General features: G+C 40.6%; 1 protein-coding gene across 5 annotated transcripts in view; it reads right to left on the reverse strand.

The window, feature by feature from the left end:
- RASGRF2 (Ras protein specific guanine nucleotide releasing factor 2) overlaps window positions 1-25393 on the reverse strand; it is a 266695-nt gene that overhangs the window by 137999 nt on the left and 103303 nt on the right. For 4 of the 5 annotated variants that reach the window (XM_055428673.2, XM_055428675.2, XM_055428677.2 and 1 more), the window contains exons 6-12: window positions 24131-24210; window positions 23563-23756; window positions 17804-17913; window positions 14275-14393; window positions 5753-5913; window positions 4750-4816; window positions 4081-4217 (exon numbers count right to left, since the gene is read on the reverse strand). In XM_055428673.2, the coding sequence (XP_055284648.1) occupies window positions 4081-4217; window positions 4750-4816; window positions 5753-5913; window positions 14275-14393; window positions 17804-17913; window positions 23563-23756; window positions 24131-24210 (868 nt within the window). Of the gene's footprint in view, window positions 1-4080; window positions 4218-4749; window positions 4817-5752; window positions 5914-13936; window positions 14087-14274; window positions 14394-17803; window positions 17914-23562; window positions 23757-24130; window positions 24211-25393 lie in introns of all 5 variants that reach the window. The other variant, XM_088838504.1, reaches the window with a different exon arrangement.

Genomic DNA, 25393 nt, shown 5'->3' on the forward strand with positions numbered 1-25393 from the left:
TTATTTTTGTATGGCAGGATTGTTAAGGTTTCAGAGATGAAAATATTTGATTTTCAGAACAGAGTTTCTCAAATGTAATTGTGCAAAAGTGATCAGTGGAGCCTGTTAAACCCAAGGGGGTGTCTGGAATGTGGGCTCAGGAATCTGCATTAAAAAAAAAAACAGGTAATTATCCGTGAAAGACACTTTAATAAACTTTTATTTAGTGATCTGGGTGTTGGGAGTATTTCTGGTTCCTTTTTGTATCCATATTTTTACATATACATGATAAAATATTAAAAGGTACACTTCAAGCATTCTGTAGGCTCATCTTATCAATAATGAATATGCCCAGAGGCATGTTTGGGAGACTGACAAATTTCATCAATGTATGTATAGCACACAGTTTCCCCCATAAAATGAAAATGTTTTAAGTGGAGAACAAAGCCCAGTTGAGATGCAGGCTGCTGGGCAGCAAACTAGGCTCAATTGATAATGGAGCACTCTGTCCCACCACCCACCATTCAAACCCTGCGTCAGGAAAATCACTAAGTATCTCAGAACACTCACTACCTGGCTCAACATTCTTTTTTTTTAATTAGAGTGTAATTGCTTTACAATGTTGTGCTGGTTTCTGCTGTCCAACAAAGTGAATCAGCTATATACACACAGCCGTTTCCTCCCTCTTGAGCCTCTATCCCTCCCCCATATCCCAGGTCCCTAGGCCATCACAGAGCGCAGAGCTGTTCCCTATTCTATACAGCAGGTTCCCGGGAGCTCTCCATTTTACACACAGAGTGTACCTATGTCACAATCTCCCAATTCATCTCACCCTCCCCTCGCCGTGTCCACTTGTCTGGTCTCTATGTTTACGTCTCTATTCCTGCCCTGGAACTAGATTCATCTGTACCATTTTTCTAGATTCCACACATATGCATTAATATACGATGTTTGTTTTTCTCTTTCTGACTTACTTCACTCTGATAGACTCTAAGTCCCTCCATATCTCTACAGATGACCCAGTTTCATTCCTTGCTATGGCTGAGTAATATTCCAGTTTATATATGTACCATAACTTCTTTGAGAAGCAGTTGACTCATAACCACTCCCTCCTCTTCGATACATTTTCTTCATTTGACTTGCAAGACACCACACCCTCTCGGCTAGCCTCCAACTGGACTACTGGTTCCTTCTCTTCTTTGCTGTTCTCTGTGACTCCTCACTCACTCCCTGGGCTTCTCCTCATTTCTATCTACACTGACTCCCTGGGTGATCTCAACAGTCTCGTGGCCTTAAATGTCATCTAAATGGCAGAGAGTCTCACACATGGACCTCCCTCCAAGCGCTGAGCGTCCATACCCCACTGCTTACTTCACAACTCCATTGAAATTACTTCCCCCTTTTCTACTTTCCCTCTCATCAGTCCCCTTCAGCCACATCTAACCTTCATGCTATTGCTCAAAATATACTGTCTCCTACTCTGGCGTGCTTGCAGTGGCTGTTCCCTCCATGTGGAATGACTTTCCCCTTGTTACAGTTCTACATGGTATTTCCATCACTCGCCACAGCCTTTGTTTACATGTTGTCTTCAAAATGAGATGATCACCTTTTCAAAACTGTACTGACCCACACACAGTCAGTACTCCAGTAGCCCAATCCTTCTCAACCTGCCCTATCACCTTCTAACATAAAATATTATATATTTATTATCTTTATGTTGTTTTCAGTTTCCCCACACTAGACTGTAAGCTACACAAGATCAGGGAATTTTTGTTGTTGTTGTCTCCTGTCCATGATATATCACAAGCACAGAGATAGTGCCTGGGATATGTTATCACTGCATAAATGTATTTGTTGAATGGCTGAAATTTTAAGTATCAAAACCACACAACATTCAGGTTCTACTGAACACAGTAATTTCATACCATGATACCACTGTCACTCAGGAAGACACAATTTCCTGTTGTTTTCTTCTCCAATTCAATTGTACTTCTAATCTAGTACACTAGTAGATTAGCCATAGAAACTTGGAGAAATAGGAAGAAATTGTACACCTAACTCAAGATGTAGTCTACGTGCGTTCTTGGTCACGTCCAACTCTTAGCTACCCCATGGACTATAGTCTGCCAGATTACTCTGACCATGGAATTTTTCAGGTAAGAATACTGGAGTGGGTTGCCATTTCCTGCTAAAATGTAGTCTAAGTAGAGAGAATCACTGCTTCTGGGAGGCAAAGTATTAGATCCTTTCTTTAGTGGGCATAGAATCATTCATACACCTCAAGGGTCTTTTCTCTCTTAGTGATGCATCACCTGGCCCCCTAAGTAAGATCACTTAAAGTTTTTATCAGCTCTGAATCTTAGGCACCCCAGTTATGTCATAAGGTAGAAACTATAAGAAGCTGGGAAAACATCTTTATCTACAACTCTAATTCTCCCTATTCTTCCTACTTACCTTGGCTTCGCAACACATACACAATTTTGTTGCATTAAGTTGTCTACTCCCCTTTCTTCTCTACTAATCTGTCTGTCTCCTTGAGAGCAGGGATCGTTGCCAAACCCCTGGTACCTACACAACGCCTGGCAGCACAGGGTGATGGCTCAGTAACGTTCACAGAATCAATGACTGATTCAGAGTTTCTTAAGGTAAAAGATGCATTCCACAGACTTAATTACAGTATTAATTCATACAGCTTAGAGCTAATCAAAGTATTAGTAAATCACCATAAGTGTGTAATTATGCAAATATACGTGATTACATATTTTTGTTTCTTTGTTAACCAGAAAAGAAGCACCTTGACTTCAGCTATTTATTCATCATCAAAACAGTCCTGGAAGAAAAGCAGTAAAAATCCGGAATTCCAGTAGAGGATATTTAGAGTGGTAATAAAAGATCTGGATTAGGTTTGAGTCATGACCCAGTACAGTTGTGTAACTTCGGACAAATGCTTATTAACCTTCTGAACCTCAGTTTTTGTACCCATGAAATGGGACTACTGTTTCTGTTTACCTTCAGAATATTATTGTAAAGGACAAATGAGATTAAGTCTGGTAAAACTTCCTTGACATATAAAAATAATTAACTTTCACATTCATTTTCTTTCTATTTTTGCTTTTCAGTCACTTAGAAAAAAATTAAGGGGTTTTCCTGGGGTCCGGTGGTTAAGACTCTGCCCTTCCAATGTAGAGGGCACAGGTTCAGTCCTTGGCCGGGGACCTAGGATCCTGCATGGCTCACGGCAAGGTCAAAAATAAACAAAAAATATTAAAAAATTGTTTCTTAAAAAGGAAAAAATTAAGTAGCTGGAAAACTATGATATATTTATAGCTCATATTTATATCTAAGGCATATATAAATTACTAAGAGCTCTTCAGAAAAGGAAGACAATGGGATCTATAACATATGCCTTTCAGTCAACAACTCTGAAGATGATTAAGCTTTAATATTTTCCTTCACAGTTTCCCTTTTCACCTAGATTGGTTAATGGAGCCAAAATTAACGTGGAACTTGGCTTGAAGAATGCCAAAGTCCGATCATCACTAGTTTTGACATTTTTTTCAAATCCTGAACAAATGTAGCAATTCCCTAACCAGGTAGTGCTGATCAAGGAAAGGTAAGCAAATCTGTTCCCTAACTTTTTCTATATAAAATACAGGAACTCATTTTCAGGCCTCATACTATAGGCAGTATCTCTTTTTTTATTTGATTCCACAGTCCTTGTTAGCTATTTTTACACCTCTCACCATTTTCCTATCTCAGCAACAAATAGGCAAAAAAAAATCTAATAAGGTCACTAGAGAATTTACTACTCACAGGGCAATTTTACACTCTCCAAACAAACAAACAAAACCTCTGTCCAACACAAGTGTATACTGGCTTGTACAAAAATGCCCAGGATGCAAAATACAATGACAACATTTAGGTAAATTTTAAACAAACAAACAACAACAAATGTTTCAATACATGAAGATAATGACCACAGCAACCAGATAAAATTTTATAATAAAAATAAATTGACTCTAAAACTGCGTCCCAAAAGTTTATGCTGTGAAATTTAAAACACAAACCAAAACCAACCTGGGGCCAAAGTCACTTGCTTACCTGACTGATGTCACTTGTCCAGGCAGCTTTCTCCTGGCGGGAAGGTGCTAACAAGACCACAGTGAAAGGAGCAGCATCAGGAGGCTCCACCACTATTTTAAAATCCAAGTGTCCAAACACTTGGCCAGAACCTTTGGCTTCAACACACATAAACCAAACAATTAGATGTGAATACAAAAATATGAGTGGTAACTGCTTTCTCAAGGTCCCAGTAATACAACCAATGTGCATTTAAGTCCAGAATCTCCTTTTAGTGATACAGTACTTCTCAAGCATGGGGACGGCTTTGTTAAGCTCATAAGCAGATGAAAAAGCTTAGATCGGTGGGTTACTCAAGACTAGGGTCCTGCTCTCCTTGTCAATTCATGGCTTTTTAAAAATTTTCCATAAATTACAGAATTTCAACATTCTAATTCAATTACTTTCTTCTCTGCTGCTGCAAAGTCACTATCATGAGACAAATTCAGTATAATGTAAATTTCCAAAGATGGCTTAACTGGGGTCACAGGTTAAATGGTTCAACAGAATTTTTCATATATAAATGAATTTAGGGAATTTATTCTTAACATGTTTCCTGTCTCCTGAAGCAGCTCTTCTTAGCTATCAACGAATAAAAACCATAGGACTATTTAATGCTAATATAATTCTAAGTAATAGAATGTGACTTACAGTCATCATCGCTCGCATCGGGCTCCTCGACCAAGGTACATTCTATTAGAGACAGAACTCCACCTGTCTGGAAACAGACCAATTTTTCATTAAGAGGCTGAGAGTCTTGCATAGGTTGGGAAGCTGTGATTTGTAAACCTTATATTTGAACTGCCACAGAAGAAACAGCAATTCAGTTTTGAAACTAATTTTTCATAGAGCCCAAAATTAAATTTAAATGTGTAAAAGTAATTGAATTCATTGAGCTTCATGATTCTTCCCCACCATCTGACTCTCACTAGCAACGTCTGTAAAATTTAACGAGTCAGTCTATGGGAGATTATATGGCACCTCAGAGGCCCCACAGAGTGAATACAGCTCAGCAAAGGGTAGAACTCTACAACCAGTAAGTGATTTAAGCAGAGAACTCTGTAGAACTCTGGATAATATTCTCAGGCATTGATAACAGAAGGTACAGATAGGCAAAGTTTTTCTGTAAAGGGCCGGCTAGTAAATCCTTTAGGCTTTGCAATCCATATGATCTCTATCACCACTGCTTAAATTTGCCATTTTAAAAAGCATAAAGACAGCCAGGTACAATAAGGAAGGAAATGAGTTGTGGCTGTGATCCAATAAAACTTTATTATTAAAAAGAGGCAGCAAGCTGTGGGCCGTAGTTTTCTCACTCTTGGTATTGAGGAAGATAAAATAGCATTTGGCGAATATTACACAATCAGTACACTGCAGTCATTTGACAAGATTTTTGAGCTCAGTCAACAACTAGTAATTTTGTCCAGGTTATGATTTTAATTGCTCTACTTTATGGCAATCACACTTAAATTCCTATTACTTTGGATTTAACTGACAACAAAGTAAATGTCAAGGTTAGCAACTGTACATTACCTCACCATGATATTGTAATGATCTATTTTATGATAGCAGGCATGGGAAAGTCATAATTAAATTAACCTCAATGCCTCTTAAGTGCACGGACATAAATGGAATAGTCATGTAAAGCCAGTACCTTGAGCAGATGCAGCTTTCCTCCTGAACTTCTTGTACAAATTAAAAAGTGTTTTGTAAACAAGAAGCACTGTCTTTCTCCTTCCTTTTTCAAAGACAATGAACCCAGGCGAACTTTACTAAGCTTCCCTCTCTCAACAGAAGGTACTTGAATAAGAGAACCTGGTGATCACAAAAGTGAAGAACACACAGTAATTAAAATTCTGCCAAGTGAGAGCAGTTCCTGATGCAAAACACTAGGGCCTGTTTCCCAAGATACCAAGGAACTATTTGATGCACCATCGGAACAAGCAAATCCCCTGCACTTTGAGCAGAAGAAACAATGCATCGCTATCCTTTAAGAGTCACACCAATTCTTACTATTTTTGTAGAACACTTTAGATTTGATTATTTATATATAAGCTGGAAAATAAGTTTAAAACAAAGCCATATTGAATTCAAAGAATGAGACACTTCTGCTGCCTGTCCTTCATAATCTGATCTTTATCAATTTATTTACATAAGAATAGTGTACATATTACATAATTACATATAGTAATAAAACAACATAATAAAAAGCAAGTCAAATTTGTTCTTCTTAAAGCAATGAAGGTAGATTAATAGCATTGATACAGCCTACTTTGTATTTAAAAACATGACGTACATTTTAATGTACACAGATTATACAATTCAACACAATTTAGTGAAGGGCTGTTTTTAAAGGGCAGTTATTTGAGGTTACATTTAAATTATATGTGATAAAAATTCTTTGTGTAATCTACATGGAAAAGAAACCACATAAATTCTATATGCAGAACACTCCTGTGAGGGAAACTATCTTCCATTCAAGAAGCTAACCTCAGATTTTATATAATTTCACTCTAATTATGACCTCCTGCTCTCCTCAAAAGGAAATTCTAATTTAAATATCAAAGCAAAAAGCACTAAGAAAGATGCCTGGAAATACATTGCCTCTGACTTCTGAAATGTTCTGAGCCAGTACTATTTCTTTTTTTTTTTCATAGCTTTGATTTTACTATTTCTACTATTTGTGTAATTCATCACCTACCCCAAACGCAGCTTTACAAAGGCTCCTATCAGCCTCATAAAAACTATTAAATGAATATTCATCACTTAATTATGAACAGTGGTCATCACTAAGAGATGAGACTGTATGAAAGGAAAACTTTATTTTCCTCTTCATACATTTCCTAGGTTTCCTGATTGTTGTTTTTTTTTCTGGTCCATTTGATTTTTTTTTTTCCCCTTCTAAAAAAAATTTTTTTTTAACTGGAGGCTAATTACTTTACAATATTGTATTGGTTTTGCCATACATTGATATGAACCTGCCCTGGGTGTACACGTGTGTTTTTAGAACAGTAAATCTATGATTGTGGGTCACAAAACACTTACATTAACATATGACTATTCCAAACAGTACCGACCTTTACAGAGATCAAAGGATGTGCAGGAGGTAAAGAACCCAAATTTCTATGAGTCCCTGAATGCCACCCATTCAGGTGAGTGTTTAAGTGGGCTGCCTGACAAAGACAGAGTCATCATCTATTTGGTGCCTAAAGAATAACAGAGAGGTAGTCCTGGGGGAGGGCGTGGGACTGGGGAACAGGGGCGGGAAAGGGCTTGGTTCCAGTGATAGGAATGGGCAACAAGGAAGAGAGGTAGGTGGGAGCAAACTGGCAGAGAGCACAGGGAGCAAGTAATCAAACACGAGGGATAAAGGAAAGGTGAAAAGGCAGACTGGGGGCTCAGAGGTTAAAGCGTCTGCCCCCAATGCGGGAGACCCGGGTTCGATCCCTGGGTCGGGAAGATCCCCTGGAGAAGGAAATGGTAACCCACTCCAGTATTCTTGCCTGGAGAATCCCATGGACGGAGAAGCCTGGTAGGCTACAGTCCACGGGGTCACAAAGAGTCGGACGCGACTGAATGGAACAGAAAAAGCAGACAGCAGAATGCTTAGAGTAAATGAACAAGTAATAGCCACAGAAGGTTTGTACTCGTGAGACCCATTGGTGGAATCAAAGCCAGAGATCTTTCAGAGGATCTGGGTTATCCTGGCCAGGAGACAGCGGTGGATTCAGCAGCATAAAAACGGAAAGTCAGAAAGGGAATGGATGGGAAAAGACAGTAAGTTCTAGCTTTGCCATGGGCGGTCATGAGTCATCAGACAGATGGGTTAGGGCTGAGCGGAAGACTGCAGCAGAGACAGGTGGACAAGTGGGTTTAAGGGTTGTTTTCAGAAAGGATATAACCGAGGTTAAGAAAACTGAGTAATAATATGCTCATGGGTAAATGCTTCTAGTATTCAATGTTTTGTAAGCTGGAAATTTTAAAATACACTGTTAACTCATGTATTAGTCATTATTGTGAATTTTAGCTTTGAGGTAAAACACCAAATGTTTCCTTGGCAACTATACACTAATATGTCTAATCTATAACTGCTCATCTCAGATCCAAATAGGAGACTATATGCATTAGGTATGCACAGAAATCTGTACATCTGAATTAGAAGTGAACAATTTCAACACTGGTTTATAAAATAATATTGAAAAAGATGTTAAGTGGCTTTTTTTCACATTTCATCTTATGTTTGACATAATGTTTCAACACAACTATGAGACTTGAAGATTCCTTTCTAGTTATTACAAATAAGTGAAATCATTAGTCTTAATGATCCTTTGCATTACCATCGTAACTGGGGTCAACTTACAAAACAAATCTTGTTTTTCAGTCACTAAATTCCCATGGTGTGGCATTCAAGACTGGCTAATGCCCTTATTCTTATTCCATTCAGTAGTTAAAAAGACTGAAGAGCAATTTCCAGGTTATTGGATTAGGCATTCGAATAGGTATAACTATTTCCAGACCCCATGTTACAATTTCAAAAAACACTGGTACATTGAAAGTACATGATTTTGAGTCTGGGAATGATTAAAGTACCAGAAAGGTTCATGTTTCATTCTCGATGCATTTAGCTTTAAATTCAGTCACTCTATTTACTTTTACTGATTCACCTTTCTACCAGATAACCATGACAATGTATAATCGATTTTGCACAAAATATCAACTTACAGTGCCTTTATCTTCTAATAAATATTCATATATATTTCAAGTTATTGAAAATAGAAACTTATTCCAAAATTTAGATCTTGGTTTTTAAAGTTATGTCATAATCTCACTGACTCTAGTCGTTCTTACGAACATTTAATTTTCACAACAACCCTAAAAGACAGGTACTACTATTAACCCCACTTAAAAAAGAGGAAGGAGCTTCCCTGGTGGCTCAGTGGTAAAGAATCTGCCTGCCAATGCAGGAGGTGTGGGTTTGATCCTTGGATCAGGGAAATCCCCTGGAAAAGAAAATGGCAACCCACTCCAGTATTCCTGCCTAGAAAACCCCATGGACAGAGAAGCCTAGTGGGCCCCAGTCCATGGGGTCACAAAAGAGTTAGACACGACATACTGATTAAACAACAAAGAAAGGAAACTGGGGCTAAAAGAAGTTAAGTAAACTGTCAATATCACACATCAAGGAAAGGGAGGAGACAGGAGTTGACCTCCATGATGTAGCTAGCTATACTATTATTGCCTCAAACATGTACATTTTCTCAAGAAACTTTGAAAAGATTTTGAAAATAAATGACAATGTCAGATCGCTGCTATGACACAGTCCTCTGCATCATACTCATTAACTATCTAGTAACTGGAATCTGTTGTTTTCCTCTATTTCTTTGCAATGATCACTGAGGAAGGCTTTCTTATCTCTCCTTGCTATTCTTTGAAACTCTGCATTCAGATGCTTATATCTTTCCTTTTCTCCTTTGCTTTTCGCTTCTCTTCTTTTCACAGCTATTTGTAAGGCCTCCTCAGACAGCCATTTTGCTTTTTTGCATTTCTTTTCCATGGGGATGGTCTTGGTCCCTGTCTCCTGTACAATGTCACAAAGCTCCATCCAGAGTTCATCAGGCACTCTATCTATCAGATCTAGTCCCTTAAATCTATTCCTCACTTCCACTGTATAATCATAAGGGATTTGATTGAGGTCATATCTGAATGGTCTAGTGGTTTTCCCTACTTTCTTCAATTTAAGTCTGAATTTGGCGATAAGGAGTTCATGATCTGATCCACAGTCAGCTCCTGGTCTTGTTTTTGCTAACTGTATACAGCTTCTCCATCTTTGGTTGCAAAGAATATAATCAATCTGATTTCGGTGTTGACCATCTGGTGATGTCCATGTGTAGAGTCTTCTCTTGTGTTGTTGGAAGAGGGTGTTTGCTATGACCAGTGCGTTCTCTTGACAAAACTCTATTAGCCTTTGCCCTGTTTCATTCCGTGCTCCAAGGCCAAATTTGCCTGTTACTCCAGGTGTTTCTTGACTTCCTACTTTTGCATTCCAGTCCCCTATAATGAAAAGGACATCTTTTTTGGGTGTTAGTTCCAAGGGAACATTTCATGCAAAGATGGGCTCGATAAAGGACAGAAATGGTATGGACCTAACAGAAGCAGAAGATATTAAGAAGAGGTGGCAAGAATACACAGAAGAAATGTACAAAAAAGATCTTCACGACCAAGATAGTCACGATAACGTGATCACTGACCTAGAGCCAGACATCTTGGAATGTGAAGTCAAGTGGGCCTTAGAAAGCATCACTACTAACAAAGCTAGTGGAGGTGATGGAATTCCAGTTGAGCTATTTCAAATCTTGAAAGATGATGCTGTGAAAGTGCTGCACTCAATATGCCAGCAAATTTGGAAAACTCAGCAGTGGCCACAGGACTGGAAAAGGTCAGTCTTCATTCCAATCCCAAAGAAAGGCAATGCCAAAGAATGCTCAAACTACCGCACAATTGCACTCATCTCACACGCTAGTAAAGTCATGCTCAAAATTCTCCAAGCCAGGCTTCAGCAATATGTGAACTCCCAGATGTTCAAGCAGGTTTTAGAAAAGGCAGAGGCACCAGAGATCAAATTGCCAACATCCGCTGGATCAAGGAGAAAGCAAGAGAGTTCCAGAAAAACATCTATTTCTGCTTCATTGACTATGCCAAAGCCTTTGACTGTGTCGATCACAATAAACTGTGGAACATTCTGAAAGAGATGGGATCCCAGACCACCTGACCTTCCTCTTGAGAAACCTGTATGCAGGTCAGGAAGCAACAGTCAGAACTGGACATGGAACAACAGACTGGTTCCAAATAGGAAAAGGAGTACGTCAAGGCTGTATATTGTCACCTTGCTTATTTAACTTATATGCAGAGTACATCATGAGGAATGCTGGGCTGGAAGAAGCACAAGCTGGACTCAAGATTGCTGGGAGAAATATCAATAACCTCAGGTATGTAGATGATACTACCCTTATGGCAGAAAGTGAAGAGGAACTCAAATGCCTCTTGATGAAAGTGAAAGAGGAGAGTGAAAAGGTTGGCTTGAAGCTCAACATTCAGAAAATGAAGATCATGGCATCTGGTCCCATCACTTCATGGGAAATAGATGGAAAAACAGTGGAAACAGTGTCAGACTTTATTTTTGGGGGCTCCAAAATCACTGCAGATGCTGACTGCAGCCATGAAATTAAAAGATGCTTACTCCTTGGAAGGAAAGTTATGACCAACCTTGATAGTATATTAAAAAGCAGAGACATTACTTTGCCAACAAAGGTCCATCTAGTCAAGGCTATGGTTTTTCCCGTGGTCATGTATGGATGTGAGAGTTCTGATCACCGAAGAATTGATGCTTTTGAACTGTGGTGTTGGATAAGACTGTTGAGAGTCCCATGGACTGCAAGGAGATCCAACCAGTCCATTCTAAAGGAGATCAATCCTGGATGTTCATTGGAAGGACTGATGCTAAAGCTGAAACTGCAATACTTTGGCCACCTCATGCGAAGAGCTGACTCACTGGAAAAGACTCTGATGCTGGGAAAGGTTGGGGGCAGGAGGAGAAGGGGACGACAGAGAATGAGATGGCTGGATGGCATCACCCCTCTGTGGACATGAGTTTGAGTGAACTCCGGGAGTTGGTGATGGACAGGGAGGCCTGGCGTGCTGTGGTTCATGGGGTCACGGAGAGTCGGACACGACTGAGCGACTGAACTGAACTGAACTGGAATCTGTTTATAATAAAATAAGCTATTTCAATAAATAAATTCCCATGGATTGACATTCAAGATTGGCTATCACCCCTATTCAGAGGGGAACTTTCAGACGACCTTAGTTTATCTAGTCCTCAGAATTAAAATTCATTTTGAGATTGAAACCACACATACTGATGCATATATGTTTGCACTCATGCATTGAAAGTATCTAGTAAAAGTAATAATTGTAACAACCAAAGCAAAACAACACAAACTTTCCAAATTGACTGTAATTGGGTTACTTTCTACTTTCAGATTAAGGCCTGATTTCTTTTTAAACCACCTTTATTGAATAATTCCCAAACAGACTAACCAAAACCAAACAACACAGAAAAATACTGCTGAAAGGCAAATCATTAATATCAACGTCAATACAGCAATAACATCAGATATATTAATAGCTGACAAAAGCGCCTCAAACATGCGGTACAGAGCAAGCAATAAATAAAATCTAGACATGAATCAAAGAAAGAGGTGGCTCATGATTGGTTTTTCTGGTGCAAGGGAAAAAAAAAATACGATTTCTTTACTGTATTCAACCTTCCAGCATTTTTCATCATAGATGCTTTTTCCAACTTAGAAATATATTAAACGTTTATGTGTGATAATAATACTCATCAATCCAAAGTCCTTTCAGAAATTGAATACTATAGAAACTTTTGTTTCCATTTTCACATATTACAAAGCTCAAGTCCTGTAGTAAGTATTTTTCAGTGGACTCCAAACATAAGAAAAATACAAAACAAGACAACTGACATTCAAAACTGCAGTTCAACAAGCAATTCAACTTAATCCATTGTCCGTTTTCCAGGTATCTATAATGGAAAGCATTGTACTAGGCAGGAGAGAATTCATAAATACTGCCCTTCAGAGTTACAATTACTGGGACAGACAGGCAAGCAAACACGTACAAGAGGATGCAATGCTCGCACCAGGAGCAGGGGCGCTTGGAAATGAGGAAAGTAAACTCATTTGCACTGGAGGGGAGAGGCGGGGAAGATGAGGAGGAAATTTAAAAGGCTCTGATCTGAGCCTAGCAGGACAAGAGGACCTTCCACAGGCACAAGAAACGTGGATGAGGGATTCCCTGGTCCCCAGGCTGGGGCCTACACATGTAAAGGCACAGAGGCAGACTATGCCAGGAAGGCAGGAAGCCAATATGGAGACACAGTCTGTGAAAATGAATGGAGCGGGAATTAGGAAGGCCTGGTGTAGTCAGCAATATAGTCCACTATTACTTAAAGAAAAATTAATACTTCAAGTCAAAAATGCGAAAGGTATCGTATCCTGAAATATACTTCCAAACTTTAACATATGTGTAACTTCTCTCCTTGTAAATAAATAATGGAAAATAGAACAGCATGTGTTAAATTTTGTAAGTGTTCTCTGCAAAAATTAATGTGTGCAGCACAAATAATGTCTTGTTTGATGAGGTAAAAAAAAATGTTTCAGGCAGCACATTTTGGTAGGCACTAGAAATGCAAATATCTTCAATTAATATTGGCACGTTATAAACAGAAACCACATTAAAGGTTAATTCTAGTTCCAAATTTATATGCTACTCCTCCCCAAGTTCAAAATTATGACTGTGTGCAATACACTGCCTAAAATCAACTCTGTGAGGGCATGTTCCCCTCCCCTAGGACATCTACGCACTTGCAAAGAATTTCGAGTGTGATTTACTTCGTGTACTTTGTAATAAGAACCACGGAAGAATATGCACTGTCGTGGCGTAGCTTCTCTACAGTTTCCAGCATAAATATCTTTTGCTCTTCAAAGGTTTAATTTACTGGGTGATGCCCCCAAAGCACACCCCTCAAACATGACACCTTGGCCATTGCCAAAGTATGGCAGGGCAAGCTGAGACATTTCATCTAGCAACTGGAGTTACCAACTGAATCAAGTCACATCATGTGGGGCTGATCCGGAAGTGCTGATGAAAAATGGGAACAAGAGACAGCTGTTTTCACTGCGGACATTGTCCCTTCTCCTATGGGAAAGGGCTTTGAGTAAGGCAAGTTTCTCTTGGGCCTTTGCCTGGATGCCGTCACCACCTGGCACTGCCACTCCAATCGGCCAGACCAATCTGTCCTCCTTGGAGCTGTAGAGAATGTCCGGTCCACTGAGGAGGAGGGTCCAGTCAGAATGTAATTTACTGTCCCACTCGTGCTTTACTATAATTGTGTTGCTGTTTTTCATGGCCCCTGAAAAGAAACAGCACAAAGGTGGGCCTCAACCACAGCCTCGGTCAAGGCCATGGGGACGTCCTGCACAAACAGCGTCAATCAAACAGCTAAATCAAGCCTGCTCCACAACACTTTGCTGGATCTGCCTGTGATAACGTGACAGGTAGAGACCACTTAGCTGGTGAGTCCACTGAACAAAGACTTACCTTGGCGGATGAAAGTCTGGCTGGTGTCCAGCAAAATATCACAGCCCTCGACGATCATTCTTTCTATGGCAAGGTTCTTCCTTATGTTTTCGGTGTCGCTCACTTCGTCATGCATGACCCTGTCAAATACAACCCAGGACCACAGTGAGAGATCTTCTATTACCCCAGTAGGTAAGCAACAAAGCTCCATCTGGGAAGCAAGGGTTTGACCTTGTATCAGTTTAACTGGAGATATAGGGTAAGTCACACTGGACTTTTAACCTTCATCAAGTCATGACTCAAAGCAAAGCAAATGGAGTATTCTGGGCCCGTTCCTTATAAACGCAACAGGAAAGCAACACATTATTTTATGAACAGCTTCTTTCATTGAAATTAGGATGCCATTTCTTAGAGGTGGAGCAAACTAGAGACCTTTATACTATATATACTATTTATATTTGTCCCTTTTAAGTTAAAGGAACACAGCTGTAAAGAAATGCCTGAAACACTGAAATCAATTGAAAATATACACTCTCCAACTTCTTACCAAATATGACTACAAAACACAACTAACCATTTTCCTATTATAATGAAAGAAATGTGAATCTTTTCAAACTTAAACCAAAATGTGTCTAATCTCAATTATATAAACTTAAATGACATACAATCATTTTCAAAGATTTTACATATACATAATTATACTTATTATATAAATGTTCAGTTCAGTTCAGTTCAGTTCAGTCGCTCAGTCGTGTCCGACTCTCCGCAACCCCATGAATCACAGCACGCCAGGCCTCCCTGTCCATCACCAACTCCCGGAGTACACTCAAACTCATGTCCACAGAGTCGGTGATGCCATCCAGCCATCTCATTCTCCATCGTCCCCTTCTCCTCCCACCCCCAACCTTTCCCAGCATCAGAGTCTTTTCCAGTGAGTCAACTCGTCGCATGAGGTGGCCAAAGTATTGCAGTTTCAGCTTTAGCATCAGTCCCTCCAATGAACATCCAGGATTGATCTCCTTTAGAATGGACTGGTTGGATCTCCTTGCAGTATAAGGGACTCTCAAGAGTCTTCTCCAACACCACAGTTCAAAAGCATCGATTCTTCGGCCATCAGCCTTCTTCACAGTCCAACTGTCACATCCATACATGACCACGGGAAAAACCATTGCCTTGACTAGACGGACCTTGGTTGGCAAAGTAATGTCTCTGCTTTTTAATATACTATCAAGGTTGGTCATAACTTTCCTTCCAAGGAGCAAGCGTCTTTTAATTTCATGGCTGCAATCAGCATCTGCAGTGATTTTGGAGCCCAAAAAAACAAAGTTGACACTGTTTCCACTGTTTTTCCATCTATTTCCCATGAAGTGATGGGACCAGATGCCATGATCTTTGTTTTCTGAATGTTGAGCTTCAAGCCAACCTTTTCACTCTCCTCTTTCACTTTCATCAAGAGGCATTTGAGTTCCTCTTCACTTTCTGCCATAAGGGTAGTGTCATCTGCATATCTGAGGTTATTGATATTTCTCCCAGCAATCTTGATTCCAGCTTGTGCTTCTTCCAGCCCAGCGTTCCTCATGATGTACTCTGCATATAAGTTAAATAAGCAAGGTGACAATATACAACCTTGACGTACACCTTTTCCTATTTGGAACCAGTCTGTTGTTCCATGTCCAGTTCTGACTGTTGCTTCCTGACCTGCATACAGGTTTCTCAAGAGGAAGGTCAGGTGGTCTGGGATTCCCATCTCTTTCAGAATGTTCCACAGTTTATTGTGATCGACACAGTCAAAGGCTTTGGCATAGTCAATGAAGCAGAAATAGATGTTTTTCTGAAACTCTCTTGCTTTCTCCATGATCCAGCGGATGTTGGCAATTTGATCTCTGGTGCCTCTGCCTTTTCTAAAACCTGCTTGAACATCTGGGAGTTCACAGTTTACATACTGCTGAAGCCTGGCTTGGAGAATTTTGAGCATGACTTTACTAGCGTGTGAGATGAGTGCAATTGTGCGGTAGTTTGAGCATTCTTTGGCATTGCCTTTCTTTGGGATTGGAATGAAGACTGACCTCTTCCAGTCCTGTGGCCACTGCTGAGTTTTCCAAATCTGCTGGCATATTGAATGCAGCACTTTCACAGCATCATCTTTCAAGACTTGAAATAGCTCAACTGGAATTCCATCCCCTCCACTAGCTTTGTTAGTAGTGATGCTTTCTAAGGCCCACTTGACTTCACATTCCAAGATGTCTGGCTCTAGGTCAGTGATCACATTATCGTGACTATCTTGGTCGTGAAGATCTTTTTTGTACAGTTCTTCTGTGTATTCCTGCCACCTCTTCTTAATATCCTCTGCTTCTGTTAGGTCCATACCATTTCTGTCCTTTATCGAGCCCATCTTTGCATGAAATGTTCCCTTGGAATCTCTAATTTTCTTGAAGAGGTCTCTTATCTTTCCTATTCTGTTGTTTTCCTCTATTTCTTTGCATTGATCACTGAGGAAGTCTTTCTTATCTCTCCTTGCTATTCTTTGGAACTCTGCATTCAGATGCTTATATCTTTCCTTTTCTCCTTTGCTTTTCACCTCTCTTCTTTTCACAGCTATTTGTAAAGCCTCCTCAGACAGCCATTTCGCTCTTTTGCATTTCTTTTCCATGGGGATGGTCTTGGTCCCTGTCTCCTGTACAATGTCACGAACCTCCATCCAGAGTTCATCAGGCACTCTATCAATCAGATCTAGTCCCTTAAATCTATTTCTCACTTCCACTGTATAATCATAAGGGATTTGATTGAGGTCATATCTGAATGGTCTAGTGGTTTTCCCTACTTTCTTCAATTTAAGTCTGAACTTCGCAATAAGGAGTTCATGATCTGAGCCACAGTCAGCTCCTGGTTTTGTTTTCGCTAACTGTATACAGCTTCTCCATCTTTGGTTGCAAAGAATATAATCAATCTGATTTCGGTGTTGACCATCTGGTGATATAAATGTTATATATATATATATATAATTTTTTCTTGGTTAAAATTAATGTACATGCTGATTTAGCACCATCTCAAATGGCAAGCCACTCCAGTACTCTTGCCTAGAAAATCACATGGACAGAGGAGCCTGGTGGACTGCACTCCATGGGGTCACTACTAGTCGGACACGACTGAGCGACTTTACTTTCACTTTTCACTTTCACACACTGGAGAAGGAAATGGCAACCCACTCCAGTGTTCTTGCCTGGAGAATCCCAGGGACGGTGGAGCCTGGTCGGCTGCCGTCTAAGGGGTCACACAGAGTCGGACACGACTGAATCGACTTAGCAGCAGCAGCAGCAGAAGCTAGCATTTAATGTTCAGGGGAATCTGAGAAGCCGGCTTATGTCTTGCTTCTTGTTCCCGTGGACATACACATTCAGTTCAGTTGCGTCCGACTCTTCGTGATCCCATGGACCACAGCACACCAGGCCACCCTGTCCATCACCAGCTCCCGGAGTCTACATTAGGTCTTCACAAAAGACTAACATGCTAGTTTGCCATATCAAGCCTTTATTACAAATTCTTCACATACCTGGACAGTTCCTCTAGTTTAGATTTCGCAAACTCCAGACTTTTCCTCTCCACATGCTCATGGGGTGTATGAGCCAGGAGTTCATGAAGCGTGATGATATACCTGGGGATCTAGAAGCAAACCAAGGCCAGTGTGAGCAGGAGAGCCGGATGAGTAACACCAGATCTTCTCTACTGTGCCATCACCACTTCTGGAAGAGCTCATCTCTACTCTGACAGGTCTGACTGTTTTACAAATATTTCTTTAAAAACAGTTATTTAATTGGCTGTACTGGGTCTTAGTTGCACATGTGGGATCTAGTTCCCTGACCAGGGATCAAACCCAGGCCCCCTGCATTGGGAGTGCGGAGTCTTAGCCACTGGACCACTCAGTTTGAATATTAGACTTCAAACATTTGTTTGAAACCCCACAAACAAATATTTTTAAGAAATACATTTAAAATGAACTGTTTCAAACCTCACACACGTAAAAACTTCACCAAAAACACATGAAGATAATAAGGTACAAAGAAACAACTGTTTCTTTAGATTTTTAATATAATCATATATTTTTCAATCATAATTTTTGAAAACTGGTTCATGGGGAAAACATACAGTTATCAGCAAGTCACTTGAGTCTGTATTTTAGATTTATTTGTCTGTTTACAATTTTTTAATTGACAATCCTATTGCAATGTTCTCTTTAAGAATCAAAATGTGGGAAAAGATATGTTTACCCTTATTACATTCTGATCCTGCTTTACCTCAACTCATCCTTCTAGCAGTAAGCAGTATTGTTTAATTAGATAATTTGTTTATATTTTTATTAGTGAACAGACTATCTATCTGAATTCTCTCAAAAGTAGAAATGCCACCAACCCTGTGGAAGATTTAATAGAACACCATGAAGAATTAACTCAAGTTAAATATGCTGATTTAACTCAACATATTTTTTACTGGCTTATAAACTAAAAATTGTTAGAAAGCAGGGGCAGTGGGTTTAATTTTAATAAAAACCTGCATGAACAACAGCTACCATAATGCTGCTCGCTAAGCGTCAGATTGGGAGTTTGAAGTTTACATCCAATCCTCCAGCAAAAGATAAGGATTATTTCCCCACTTTATGGACAAGGAAACAAGGCTATGAAGAGGTTCCATAACTTGTCCAAAGTGGCTTCACAGTAAATGGCAGAGCCAACCATGAGCCCAGCTCTGACCAGTGCACTAGTCTGGTGGGTGTCTGCAGGGACTGGGGTCTTACTCAGCCTTTGAAAGGACCTCTAAGAATGAAGAAAGTAAAGCAACTTCCCAAGACTCTGTGGGTAGCTCCTTTCATGTTGACCTGAAGCACTGGCAGCTCCAGCTACAAATCTGCATTTCCTCTCTTCCCTTCACTGGGTCATTTGCTAATACTTAGTGCATACCCAGATTACCTATGGGTACAGAGGGCAGTGCCCTAAGCGTCGACATCTATCAGCATTTCATACTCTGGGATCATGTCCTAGAGACTGTCATCAAGTCAGGGTTTTGGAAGGGCAGTATCCTCAGTTATAGGAGGATGGGTCACAAGAGAACCCTTCCTCTGAAGCTCATATGAGGAGGCTTTGTGCCTCTCCACCCCATAAACTTCTCACTAAGACAGCTGGTTGGGCCATTCCTCTTGGTGAAGGCTGTTGGGATAAGTATGCTTTCAAATGTCCCTTTTGTACAATGCCATGACTGATAAAAGTTTGCCTCTAAGTTAGTAGTTCTACAAGAAAATCAAGGCAATCAATAGCTAAGGTACTCAATTTTTCATAACAAGTGGAGGGCAGGAGTGGGAGAGCCTGACTGCTTATAATGTTTTGAAAATCCACAAAACTAAGCTCAGTCAATAGCTTCATGATCCTCCCCCAATCATTAAATCTATTTTAGAAAGCTCCTTGGCTAAATGTCAAGTGGATGGATTTGAAAGTAACTGGCCCATCTCACTTTCGGGTAGAGAAACAAATAAGCCTGAAACTACCAAAAAGCAGGTGAAGGACTTCTGCAGAGAGAAATGGATAGCGCTCCAAAGAGCTCATCTGACATATTCAAGAACTGATTATAAATCTGTCCCCTCAAAATACCTTGGAGCTTCCCCGATGGTGCAGTCGTTGAAAAAAAAAATCCACCTGCAAATGCAGGAGACACAGGAGATGTAAAAGACAAGGGTTCGATACCTGGGTTGGGCCGGAAAAATCCCCTGGATTAGGAAATGGCAACCCACTCCAGTATTCCTGCCTGGAAAATTCCACGGACAGAGGAACCTGGTGAGCTACAGTCCATGGGGTTGCAAAGAGTCAGATAAGACTGCGTACACACACACACACACACACACACACATACACACACACACCGATGGGGGTCACAAAAAGTCAGATATGACTGAGTGCGCGCACACACACACCCCCAAAACCCAAGAGACACACACACACACACACCCCGATGGGGGTCACAAAAAGTCAGATATGACTGAGTGCGCACACACACACACCCCCAAAACCCAAGACACACACACACACACGCACCCAAAACCCAAGACACACACACACACACGCACACCCAAAACCCAAGACACACACACACCCCCCCAATGGGGGCCACAAAAAGTCAGATATGACTGAGTGCACACACACACACCCCCCCAAAACCCAAGACACACACACACACACACACCTGATGGGGGTCACAAAAAGTCAGATATGACTGAGTGCGCGCACACACCCCCCCCCAAAACCCAAGGATCATAGTAAGTATTGTCTCGATGAATCATAATTCTTTCAATTATGAAATAATACTTGTCACTTTTAGACACTAATTAGCTTGCTCTTTAGTTACCTTGCTCTACAGGTAAATAGAGCAGCAAGTGGCTACTTCCTGGAGGACCTCTAACAGCACTGTCCTTGTCAGAAGCAGATTTCATGACTTGCTCATCTATGGACATATGAGCAGCTGAAGACAATTTAAACAGTACTAGCCAAACCACTGTTTTTGCTAAATAAAAATTAAGTTAATGACTACCGTATTGTCTATAACAAATATCTTGATAACACAAACTTACTTGTCTGATATTAATAGTCCAACTGAGGATAAATTCACTGCATCAATTAAGGATAAATTCACTACAATTCCTCCATGTTTCCATAGTTCAGCATAATTCACTCGCAGTAACAACTGACTTAACAAACAGCCCAGAAGAGGTGAAATATAACACTTCTCTAAATATATACAGGCTAAAAGTTTCCAGTTACTTATCTTCCTCCTTCGGCCCCCAGACCAACTTTTGCCTCCATATCTAGACTCGGCAGTGGCCTCTTGGTAGTACAAGCTAAGGTCACCTCTTCCACTCTCGATCTAAGGAAAACAGCATCACACCCCAGTCTTATCCCAAGGTGTCCAGCTTATGTCGGAGCAAGGTGGATGTACAGAAGTACCACTGCTAATACAATTTATGCAGAGGGAAGCAGACCATCTGAGGGAGCAAACGCCTCAGGGTTCCTCAGGGAAAGGACCAAAAGGGAACAAGAAGTACAGAATGAACCTTCAAGTTTCTAGAAAGGGCAGCTTTCTCCCAAGTGTTCTACACGGTCTCTCCTAGGAAGAAGGCAGGAGGGAAAACAAGGCATTTGGGCAGCAACTCCAATATTTTCTGCTCTTGGTCTGTTCAAAATAGCTACAGAGAAGGAAAACAGTTTTGGAGAAGCAAATAAGTAAGAGCAGAATTCAGCACTCTTTCAATTTGCACATTTCTTGAGGCTTCTTCCAGCACCCACTGGTTACCCTAGTCTTAAAAAAATTACACAATCTCAACATCTGACCCTTCAGCTTAATTCTAGGATCTGGAGGGAGGTTATCCGAGACTCTTAGAAGGTTAGTTAGTTACCCAGCTCAAATTTCTAGTCTGGTCCCCCAGAGAGCCAGGGCTCTGGGAGATATTTAGAGCTCAACTGTCCCAATTTCAAACTTAAGAAACAGAAATTCAGATTGGTTCAGTTAAGTTTCCCAATGCTACGACTGAAGGGAGAGTAGGACATGCAGGTCTCCTAAATACTCCCAATCCATTGGTCCCTTTTGGACAATGATGGGAATTCATTCCCTGGGATCAATCAAAATGCCAAGTTGTTGTTATTGGGCTTAAACTCCAGGGGGAGAAAAGAAGGTTAGAAGAAGACTATCTCAGCATTTTTAAGAAATCTAAAGGCCTTTCCAAGGCCCTACATTCAGCTGTTTGGACACCTGACCTAAAATTCAAGTACAGTTCTTTCATTTTAAACCACTGAGAGACTCACACCAAGGGAAATAAACAATACTTGAAAAGGCATTCGCGGGTTTTCAGGAAGGGAGTGAGGTGCCTCTCTGAATGTTCCATGCATCGTTCACATCCCTACCTTTGTTTATCCACCTGAGCTAAGGGTTGCTAGGCAGACAGGAATTAGAGAATTTAATCATAACCTAGAGCTAACTGCCAAAGATTCAAATAGAATCCCAAAACATAGATTAAATTTTGTTTCACTGTAAACAAAATCTCAAATTATAATTTTGTATAAGGTTTTTAAAAATCATTTTTTTCTTTGTAGTTTCTCTTATGGAATATTTGTTCAGACAGGCAAAGAGTTAAACAACTCAGTTCCATGGTGAAGAAAAAACACCACAGCATTACAAAGTTTCACTATACTTAAGTTGTTACACATGCATCCTTCTGGTTTTTTTAAATCTCACTAAACTTTTACAGTGACTTCCAGGATTTCAAGCAGGAGTGACAAACTTTAAGACAAACAATTATGAACCAGAGCAGCATCTCTCTCGGAGGCTACGGAATGATCAGCTGAGGTCAGAGATGCCCGTTCAGAGGGACAAAGCCCTCCATAAACCATAACACACATGATTAGAAGAGTTGGTTTGCCACATAACAATTTGGAGGGCTGGACTCAAGCCCCACAAATTCCACAATGGGAACACTCGATGCTTTTCCAAAAGAACAAAATCAACACTTTTTAAAAGAACAGGAGATTCTATTCACATTTTGGCCTCTGCAGCTCTCAGCAAAGAGAGGTGAGGTCTTAGATACAGGAAAGGACGCAAGTGTACTTGATTCTTGGGGTTGCCCTAACCCCCAAAAGTGAAGGTCGGGATAAGCCCTAGGTTCACTGGAGCAACCTGACGAGCGGCCAGGAGTCCCCAGGCCTGGCCAGGGCCTCTGGCTCCTTTGTCTCCCCACAGCCTCTGTGATGGGGAAGGTCCTCCTTGTGTTCTGCAGAGCTCCAGCCAGGGGAGACTCGGCAGCAACAAGAACAGGGCAGGAAAACAAACACCTTCCCAGCAGTCCTTCCTGCCCCCCTCCCCGCCCCCCGGCCCCAGAACCCTTTATGCAACCAGCCCGCACTGGAACATTTGCACGGCAGCCTATTTCTGTAAACCCAATAATATTTTTAAACACGCTGGAGGAGGAGACTCCATGGAAGAGGTCTGTGAGGAATCTTTCTGCAGAGAGAAATTTGTGCTGCTTTTCAAAAAAAAAAAAAAAAAAAAATCACTCCTGATTTAATTGTCTCAAAAATGCCTGGTTTTCTTACAAACACTAGACAGACTGGAAAGAACGTGTGGCATAGATTTGTTTATCTCAGGGTCAAGCTCAAGATGACAGAGGAGGTGTCACAACCTCCCACAGGGAACACTTGCACATCTCATGCTGGTCACACTGGGTATCAGTCACATCGAGCTGGAATCAATGACTTATAAGACACATCCCGGGTGACTTACCTGAAACATTGGATATGTCAAGAACGTCTCCAGCATCCTCCCCTCACAGGCAGGGTTGGCTTCATACTGTTTTAAGAGTTTGTCAAAATCTCTGTTTTGCTTACAATTGGCGAGCACTTGGAGGCTGTACTGGTGATTACGCACAAATTCTTGGTAAATGTTCAGCATGGGGAGCAAAATATCAAACAGATCAGCTGGAAAGAAGAAGCAAACATGGCCATCTCTCTTGGTGCTCAGTAAATTATCCACGAGACAGGGAGAGACTGTTCACTCTGCAGGAATGGCAGAGAGCGGCTCCCGGCACCAGGTATCAGGCTACATGTCCCAGTGCAGATGCCAGAATGACTGACCTGGTAGAATGCACCCCAAGGCAGAGCCCAACTCTAGTCCCCAAAGAACCTTGATGGGCCAGGGGAAAGGGTCAAAAGGGCAAAGTCCCCGTGCCCACAGAAACTCCCAGGTCATCAGGGAAGTTCTAACAACTTAGGATGAATAACATTGAAACTATTTCACTCTTTACTGCAGCCACATTAAGAGAAAATTTCCTCTCTCTAAAGCATGCACTTACCTAAAATTAAAGTAGGCCAGTTGGCTATTCTTGCCTTCAGTCCTTGATGAAATATTTCGTGAAGAAACATGATTGTTTCACTATAAAAAAATGGAAAAAATAATATAATTTAAGCACTATAAAGAGTCTAGTTTGTTAAAGAAGTTCACTGAATCTTTAAAGCCTTAAGTACATGATATACATGTCTCTGAGGGCCTTGGAACCATACAATCAATAAAGACATGGATTATATCAGCCCCCAGAAAGCAATTTATCTTTCAACAACCTGAAAACCTCAACAAAAATTCTGAGCTAAGCCTCAAATACTGGAAGACAGTAAGCACCAAATCAGTGTCATATAATCCTCTTTATCAACTTATAATATTGATAAAAACAGCTTTCTACTGTTAGGATGTAGCACTTCAACTGATAATCAGAAAATCAGTTAAGATCCTTCTCTTCAGATTTAATTCTAAATGATAATTCAGCCAACGTTCTCTCTCACTAAAATGAGTTTTGACAGAGAGGAAAAGACTTGACAGACCTCTACCATAACCACTCCTAAAACCCTCATGCCAGAAAGGTAAAGGAATCTTCTGAAAAGGATGTAGCCTACATAAATATATTAGAATGAAGATTGTATAGATTAGAGATCCAAATTTCTAGAAGGCTCAAGAAGGGGAGTTATCAAAGTAACATTTGCTTTCTCCTCACTGGAATTAATCTACTGGAACGAGCCTTTGAAGGTTTTCCTGAACTAACACATTGACACAACCAAAAACAGGATTATTCAAGTCAGTGACATACTTGGGTTTGTTATAAGTCAAAGTCCACAACAAGAAACATCAATGGGAAAGCCTTACTATCTGTGAATGGCCCATGAAACACGATAGATGCTCCTTGTAGACTGTGATTTGTTTTCTTTCATAGAAATTTTAACTAAGCAGTGTTTGTTGTTTTAGGATTTCAACCAAATCTACTTTGGTAGGAATTGTAGATTAGTCCTTCAATCTCCATTCCATTGTCCTTCTAGGTAGAGAGGATGGAGAGCTAAAACTACATTTTCCAGAGTCCCTTGCAGAGAGGGTTCTAGATGTAAATTCAGTCCCACCCATAGATGCCCATGCTAAGACACGAAAGGCAGAAGCAGAGGCCATCTTTCTGTTACTGAAAGTCAGTCATGCACATGTGTTTTGGGGGCAATTTCAGTGCCAAGCCTCAGTGGTCTAGTTTCTAGGCACCAGTTTGATATAGCTGAGAGGCAGCTGCAGTGGCAATGGCGGA

Source organism: Moschus berezovskii, chromosome 8, assembly GCF_049115385.1.
Source record: "Moschus berezovskii isolate FMDL1 chromosome 8, NW_MosBer_1.0, whole genome shotgun sequence".
Taxonomy (NCBI): Eukaryota; Metazoa; Chordata; class Mammalia; order Artiodactyla; family Moschidae; genus Moschus; species Moschus berezovskii.